Source organism: Morus notabilis, unplaced genomic scaffold (genome assembly GCF_000414095.1).
Source record: "Morus notabilis unplaced genomic scaffold, ASM41409v2 Scaffold1286, whole genome shotgun sequence".
NCBI classification, from domain to species: domain Eukaryota; kingdom Viridiplantae; phylum Streptophyta; class Magnoliopsida; order Rosales; family Moraceae; genus Morus; species Morus notabilis.
This window is the reverse complement of record NW_010364207.1, coordinates 37,650-46,475: the sequence shown is the minus strand read 5'-3', so window position 1 is coordinate 46,475 and position 8,826 is coordinate 37,650. Positions and strand designations below refer to the sequence as shown.

Sequence of the window (8,826 nt, the reverse complement as noted above, 5' to 3'; positions counted from 1 at the left end):
CATGCAAAACTTATTCCACTATTTGTTATAGTAAAGCTACCCTGAATTACACACAAATCCAAAAGTTTTGTCCTTTTCCCATTAAAAGCAAGAAATGGGTCAACTTGTCAATCATGCAAACAAAATGTTTCTTTCCACCGAATTGACATGACCTCCAATGTCGTCTTCCTCTTCATTCTGTTATTATAGACATGACGAGATTCAACACCAATTAATATAGGATCTTTTCATTTTTATACCTGAGTTTTAAAAAAGTTGTTAGAAAATCGTACGTGGTTTTCATTTTGGTTTATACCTGAGTTTTAAAAAGTGATTAAAAAAAATCATTCATTATTCTTGAATTATATTGAACTATAGGGCCTGTTTAGTTCGTTAATTTGAATTTTTAATTCAAGTTAAGATGTGATTTTATATGAGAGCTTTTTACTGTAACAAAAAAGTTAGATGTGATTGTTTGTGAGAGCTTTTTACTGTAACAAAACTCAAATTTTAAACTCGAATCAGCGAAATAAATGGGGCCATATCTTCACACTTTAAATTCATGTTAAATCATTACATTTTTTTCGGTCAAAGATTGATTTTAACTATCAAATTGACCTAAATACCCTTCACTTTTTTGAATTTTATATTATTACTTTTTCTTTTTCTTTTTTACGTTAAGGGTGTTTAGGTCTTTTTGGTCAAAATTGAGCATGCGTTGATTAAGAAAATTGTATGAATTGAGTACAACTCTAAAATGTGAAGGGCGAAATGTAATACAGTCCAAAATACAAGGTATAATCTTTTGATAATAAAAATGTAGGGTATTATTTTGTAGAGTAATATTAGGGACACCAACTCAAATTTTAATTATTGTGTATCAACTGATGTGATATGTGAGTTACCATTTTCTTTTATTAATAGATGCAATCTCTCATTACTAATTGACGTGACAATGTTTTAAACACATATCAATATTAAATGACAACTCATCTACCATAAGTTGGTATACAAAAATTGAAATTTAAGTCAGTGTCTTTAATATTATTCAATTTTGTAAATAAAAGAGCCATTAATATAAGACCATGACATAAAAATATATATAGATAGAATTTAGGTAGAGAAATAGAACTAGAGAGGGAGAAATAAAATCACATGGGAGAAAACGGAAGATTTAAATAAAAAAAATAACTCAAGAAAAAAGAAATTAGAAATCTCAATATCCATTCATCAATCATCAACTCTCAATTAAATTTATAATCACTAAAGTATTTATGGATAAATTAAAATAATAAGACATATTCAATTAAAATTTTAAAACATATTAAGACAAACGTATTCTTCAATTCAAAATCATCTACTAAACATAAAAAAAATTATCCTAACTAAATACACAATTTAAAATCCTATTGTCCTATAATTAACATAGATATGATATAACATTTATAGCCTATAATTAACTAGCATGATATGATATATTCTCTTCAAAGAATAATAATAAACCCAATAATATAATTTTAAATAATAAATAATGTACAATTAATCTCAATAATAAATATTATAAATCATGTACACTCTAACAAGTTAATGACAATTTAATCAAGTTAATCTTACTCGAAAAACAAAAGTAATCGGTTATCTTATTGTTAGGGTTAATTTCACTTTTGGCCCCCGAAGTATACAAGTTGTCCCATTTTGGTCCCTGAATTTTGAAACGTGGTGGATCACACTCTTGAACTATACAACTTGTCTCATTTTAGCCCTTCCACCACAAAAATCGGTAAATCTAACTAACGGAATTAGATAAATAACAACTTTGCCCTTTAGCTCCATATCTACTGTATAAGCTTTTCTAGTTTGTCTTTTTTACAGATGTTTTCTATTTTACAAGTGTGAATCTTGTGGATTAAATGAAAAAAAAAACCCTCATAAACAAAACAGGAAAAATCAACTTGGAATGTCTTCATCAGATAAAAAGTTTCAGCCTTTACTCAATAAATGAAGGCTTTATCTTCACATTGGGGTCCATTACTTGACTTCCACTTCCAGCAAATTCAATTCAATGCAGTTGCCAAGAGAGAATAGGAGCAAAATTCAGTTCTGATGACCATGTGAGGCTCACATGTCTAATTCCGTTAGGATTTAACGGTTTTTGTGATGGAAGGGCTAAAATGAGACAAGTTGTAAAGTTTAAGAGAGTGATTTGTCACGTTTCAAAATTTATGTGACAAAATGGGACAAGTTACATAGTTCAGGGGCGAAAATTGAAATTAACCCCTTATTGTTATTATCTAATCGATTCAGTTCGACGAAAAATTTGTATGACTCTAGCTTTGTAAATTTATTGCAACGGAGGTCAGTTAATAAATGGAAATGCTGCCTTTCCTTTAGTCATCAACTACTCTCTTTTGAAATATATAAAGCAAATAAAAAGAGCCTGATACTTGCAATATTATTTCGAAATATATGCTAACTGGGAAATCTGAGCATTGGTTAGGGGGCGACGAGAGAATAGTTAATTCTTTCTCAATCTTTTGAAGAATAGTTAAACTGGGAAATCTGAGCGTTGGTTATGTTTTGGTACACTCCTACCATTTGTTGCATAACTTCAAACTGTTCAAACTTTTTTTGTTATAATATTTTTTCTCATAAAAATTAAAGTTAAACAGCTCTACGTATTTATTTAACAAAGAGCAAAATGTGCACTTTGTAATATTGAAATATTTGCTAAACAACATCATGATCCCAAATTTATTGAATTCCGCACCTGAAAATTTGGTAGGAAAAACGCAGGATACGGAAGCCAGCTTTGCTTGCCTCTATACAAGCTACAGCAAGAAATGTAGAATTTAAATGGATCGATGAGTTTTTTCTTTGGCTTTTTTTTTTTTTTCCTTTTTGTTTTATTATTCCTTTTTGGACATTTCTATGCATTTTGTTCATATACCATCCTTGACTAACATATTATGATATAAATTACTGATGGGAGAAGGATTAGAAAAACTCCCAAAATAACCGCAATTAAAATGCTCATTCTGCTGACATATTTTCTTTGCGGATCCACTGTTTAACTGGTTTTCTCGGATTATGCATTCTCTTCTTCCTCCACAGGCCAGGATTCCTGTGCTCGCTAGTGTTACGTCTCTGAGAGGAACTAGCATGCATTTCAGAGGCCGACGGGAGGTCTCTCTGTTGCTGCTCATTGGATTCTTTGGTTTCTACATCGGCGGGTGTCGTGGTTGGCTGCGGAAGATACATGCCGGGTGAAATGCGAACATCTCTTCTAGGTTCGATTAGACCTCTGATTTCTTGCTGTAATTTCAACGTGGCCTCAAATCTCTGTCTTCTAATATTCTCAGAATCAGAATAAACGAGGTTCTTGCTCTCTTCAACTTCATTTGCATCGGAACTCTGAAACCAAAAAAATGTAGTCATTGGCTTTCACGACTTCAAAAGTAAAAAACAAGTTTGCAGTTTACAAATAGAGGTCTTTCAAACACATTCGCACCAATCACGTTTTATACGCAACAAAATGGGAATCCACAAAAGTAAACTTCAGAATAGAATAATTGTGTTAGTATCTAAAACACAAACTAGGTAATTCCTATTTCCTAATGGCCGCTCATTTACATTTTTCATAATTTGACAGACAAAAATTAGGCCAAGGCAGTAGCAGATACGTTAACATCTTTATTATTTGTCACTTGGTATAACAGACACGACCTATGTAAATCAGTCAATGCAATACATAACCTCATGACAGGGCAAAAAATAACTCCCCTTGAATAGCCTGATAACTACGAGAGGGTTAGTTTGAATCCTATGGTGAATTAATGTTTCATCAGTCATATGGTGCATCAATACCATGGTTAAAAAATAAAACACTATGAATCCCATGCAGCATACTGATCTATACACAAGTAATTTTACCACGTGTTCCATGCTGATGAGTCAGATGACATACCAATTGGGAGGGAAGAGAGCCAACCAAGTCAAGCACATGCTCGAAGTCCTTTGTATGGAAAACCTTTCGACAAACTGGGCAGTTTCCCATATTCTCTTCTACATCTCCATGTATGTCCAACAACAATGAATTAGTCTCTTGTGGTATTTTTTCGATGTGAAAACGACAAAAAGTTCGTAAAATGTTTTTTTTTTTTTTTTTTTTTTTTTTTTTTTTTTTTTTAATTCAAAGTTTTAATAAAAGAAATAGAAAATAAAACCTTGCAAAATAGATGTTTCATAGAGTAAATGCATCATTTAGTTTTCAGTCTGGCAGAAAATGCATGAGAAATCAAGAAAATAGGATAGCATCTAAATCTAAAAACATCTTTTTTCCCTTCACGTGATTATACATACATACATACATACAGAGACAAATAACATATGATGTGTGGGTTGAGGGGGGAGGTCTGAGTAGTTCCTTGATTTACTACTCAATTGTATTTTAGGGTTTGTTTCTTTCATTAATAAAGTATCCTCCTCGCTCTACTACTGTGCGTATGTATGTATATGCATATCTCCAAACGTATGTATACAAATGTGTATATATTATATATAACATACATTCATATGTGTGTGTCTTACGTATGTGTCTGTGTGTATATAACAGACCGGAAAGCTTTATTAAAATGACTAGAACTTAAGAGGACAAGGTGCTTTCAAATCATCTGAAAGATTACAAAACTAGAAATAAAAACAAAATAAAATCAGAACAGGCCCGAATCAATCAAAGACCCAGTACATCTAACAAAGTTAGAAGGATGAAAGAAAGCAAATGATCTTTAAGGCCCATTTGGTTCATGGGTTCAAGTAAGTTATTTTGATTCTGAATTCAAATTTTGTGAGAGAATCCATTGATAGGAACTTTTTTTTATTCAAATTTTTTGTGAGAGAAACATTGTAGCAGAATCAGAATCATGGGTTTAAACGCGTGAACCAAACGGGCCTTTTAAAGTTTTTATTGTTGAAGCCTAAAGAGATGCTCAGTATGTTCAAACATAATGAAAAATTCAGTTCCTGGTCTTTTTCTTATTGATGGAATAATCAATACAACAGAAGAGGACAAGAGGTACTCTGGTCTTAAAATCATGCCATTCCTTTAGATCCAGATCACTAACAAAAAAGCTAATACCACACACTTTCACATTGGTTTTGCCCTTTTGTTTGTACAATGCAAGGGTTTTTCCACTTCCAGCTAAAAAAAAAAAAAGAAATGTCACGGGTTTTTCCACTTCCAGCTAAAAAAAAAAAAAGAAATGTCACGGGTTTTACCACCATAGAGATTCTACCTTCCTAGAAGAACCAACTGAATCCTTTTGAAACAATCTCAACCATAAAACTGTTGCAAGGTGACAATGAAACAACAAATAAACTCTACTTTCCCCAAACGTTTCAAGTTATTAATATCATTTTAATCATGTTTTCGGACTAACAAACTAACCTCATTTGCTTCTCATTATACAGATAACCTAATGTAATGCTGCAATAACTTGTGACGCATATATACCTTCTTTAAAGTCATTGTCTCTAGCAGGATGCATAGTTGAACTTGACGAACCACTAGGATTTGTTTTCTTTTCTGTTTGAAGCCAATTCCACCACCTACTAATACACTCACTGCCACAATAAAAAAAGAGAGAAAAAAGAATGAAGAACAAATTACAGCTCTAAAATCTGCAAGCGATGAAAGATAGAGTAAGCAGAGAAATTAGAGCCTAGCAATACCAATGGAAGCAATGAAAACAGGACATCAACTTCATAAACGGCAAATTCTTGTTCTGGTCATCTTCTGAGACTAAAGAATACAAACACAATGGACAATCACCATCCGGGTGATTCATTAAAGAGAGTCTCTCCACAGCTTCCTAGAAACACATTCAAACCACTCATTTAGCCAATTTTCTACACAATGCATAAGGCTTTATAGACAACCCAATTCAACCCAACCACCCACGTATTTTATTGAAATGTTGCGTTCTATCCTATATTTCAAAGCATGTTCTACCTTTCCCTATATTTTAGAAGTTTTGTTAAAACCTTCAACAAGGGGAGTTTTAAAACATGATTTCTAGTTGACTTGTAAATATATATATATATATATGTAGATATATATATATAAAACAAGACTCTATTAATGATTTCAAGGACGCATTTTCTGCCCAAAATCAATGTGGGATTGCATTAATTTATCTATCATCTATAATTGAATAACTCCAAAATCTTTAGTTATATTACATCGTTTCAATCCATCAATTTCTCAAATAATACCCCACTGAAATGATTTCCCAAGTCAAATTCCAATGACAGAAATGAGTTTACCTCACAAAGAGCCACGAGCATTAAACAAGAATATAGTTCACTCCCTTTGTCTCGGATGTAAGTCACTAAAAACTTTTGCCTTTCTTCATCAAGACCCTTTGACTCTATAAGATTAATCTGAGGTGATTCGTTGGGATACTATCACCCAAAAAAAAAAAAGAACAAGAAAGAAATTAAACCACAAATCGGAAAATAAAATTCACATAATAAAATTGTATATGATCAAGTGATACCTTCGAACCAGCTCGTATACTGATAACAGCTTCAACAAACTACAATGAATAAGCCAAAAAGGAATGCAAATATTCATTTCGTAAGACTTTAGTTGAATTTGAAAACCAAAAAAGAAAAGAAGAAGAAGAAGAGAACCTGTTGGGAAGTGACATCGGCGGTGCGAGGGTTAATGTGGAGGTGGAGATGGGGAGGATAAGAATCAAGAACAACACAATCGTCGCCGTACACGGCTTGCACGGCCTCCAATTCTGCCGCCACTTCTTCTTCTTTGGCCGCCATTAACAACGACGGGAGAGAAGGGGGCAGAGAAAGAGAGACCACTCAAATTTTGCTTTTAGACGGAATCCGCTGCGTTTTCATGAATTACGTTTTGTATATAAAAATGTAAATAATATATATATATAGGCAAGGGTCTCTGATCATGCACTTAGAAAATGTCTTATCAGAATGATACTTGTATATTTTTGTATGAAATGTGTATATCTACAGTAAATTGTGTATATTTACAGGTAAGTTGTGTATATTTATATGGCACTTGTATAATTATACAATCGTATATATTTACATGTAAATCGTGTATATTTACATATAAATCATGTATGTTAAGTTATAAGAAACGATAATGTATATTAATATTCAAAACATGTTTTTTTATAGCAATTAGTGACACATAACATGAAAATATGTATATTGATTAATTTGTTGTATTTCATGTTAAATATACACAACTTTACATGTAAATATACATGATTTACGTATAAATATACACAATTTATATACAATTATACAAGTGCCTGACCATAGAGGTGTCAATTGGGCCGGGCCGTCCATAGACGGCCCGACCCAGCCCGCTACAGTAGTGGCACGGCCCAGCCTTGTACTGTTATGGGCCGGGCCGGCACGGCACGCCAAAAGGGCCTGGGCTGGGCCTCATGTTTGAGGCCCACAGCCCAGGCCCGCCAAGGCCCAGGCACGCGAAGGACTAGGCACGTCCTAGGCACGCAAAGAGCCAGGCCCGCGACATGAAATTTTAATGAGGTTTGAGGCATTTTAAGGCCAATTGGCCGACTTATACCGTCTGGTCAACCAATCATTTTCTTATAATTATTCATATTAATTTAATAAAATCACATATTTTTGGGGCATATGATATATTACTTTTTTTTTTGTCATCAAATTTGAAATAAAAAAAAATTCCTAAAAATATTGCTAATCATAAGTGAAACTCAAGTGCATTAAGAAAATTAGGTTAAGATTGAGTTTAGACATAACAGAATCTTCTAGAAGCACTTAGGTTTTGTAATTTACTTATCCTAGAATACTGCACCCTTTTTTCCTTCGCTAAGGTTTTGTCCCGATCTCCTCACGAGATTTACTTGATAAGGTTTTTAACGAGTTGATCATTTATGTGTACTTATTTGTATTATCTCAATTTAATAAAATCACATCTTTTTGAAACATATGACATTTTTTTTAATTAAATATTGAAAAAAAATTAAAAGGGCCAGGGCCGGCCCATGAAGGGCCTAGGCCCAGGCCCGGCCCTAACCCTTATGGACTAGGGTCAAGGGCCAGTGCCGGCCCGATACGGCCCTTTTGACATCTTTACCTGACCAGAGACAATTCATATATATATATATATATATTTATTGAAGTAAAGTCTCAAGTCCGGTACTATTGAAACTGAACGACGTATGTTACATGTATATATATATATATATATTTTAAAATATATATTTTATTTTAAAATATATAAGGGTTTAAATAAATTATAAGTGTCTCTTTATATTATATATAAATAAATTATAAGTATCTCTTTATATTATATATATTTTAAGAGTAAATATATATATTTTAAAAAAATATACATATTTTAAAAAAAATATACATATACCCCGCTTTTATTTAGTACCAGATTAAAGACAATTCATATATATATATTTCAGAAACGGTGCTCAGATTATTTCTAAAATTGTGGCCTCGTTCGTTTCGCTGATTCGAGTTGAGATGTGATTTTATGTGAGAGCTTTTTACTGTAGTAAAAAAGTTAGATGTGAATGTTTGTGAGAGTTTTTTACTGTAGTAAAACTCGAATCAGCAAAACGAACGAGACATGTTTTTCTTAAAATTTGTTTAGAACATTTCTAATAAATGCTAGCCATTTCTTACCAAACAAGTTTGGGGTGGTATGTTTAAAAAGTATACTCAATTTATGATTTTTAGTTTTAACGTTTAAAATTTGTTTATTAAAGAAAAATACTATAGCAGAATCAATAATTTGTATTTAAATAT

The 8,826-nt window shown here is 32.4% G+C and overlaps 1 protein-coding gene across 2 annotated transcripts; it reads right to left on the bottom strand.

The window, feature by feature from the left end:
* Positions 1–2,567: 2,567 nt before the first annotated feature.
* On the bottom strand, positions 2,568–6,901 carry LOC21388846 (E3 ubiquitin-protein ligase RNF25). 2 transcript variants are annotated; one of them, XM_010105973.2, is made up of 7 exons: positions 6,670–6,901; positions 6,534–6,572; positions 6,301–6,438; positions 5,707–5,846; positions 5,489–5,598; positions 3,944–4,047; positions 2,568–3,390 (listed from the first exon to the last, which is right to left on the bottom strand). In XM_010105973.2, the coding sequence occupies exons 1-7, from the start codon at positions 6,811–6,813 to the stop codon at positions 3,010–3,012; spliced, it is 1,056 nt and encodes a 351-aa protein (XP_010104275.1). In that variant the 5' UTR covers positions 6,814–6,901; the 3' UTR covers positions 2,568–3,009. The 2 variants fall into 2 exon arrangements, with proteins under 2 accessions (XP_010104275.1, XP_024026469.1); XM_024170701.1 differs by having other exon boundaries at positions 2,652–3,390; positions 3,944–4,041.
* Between the last annotated feature and the right edge of the window lie 1,925 nt (positions 6,902–8,826).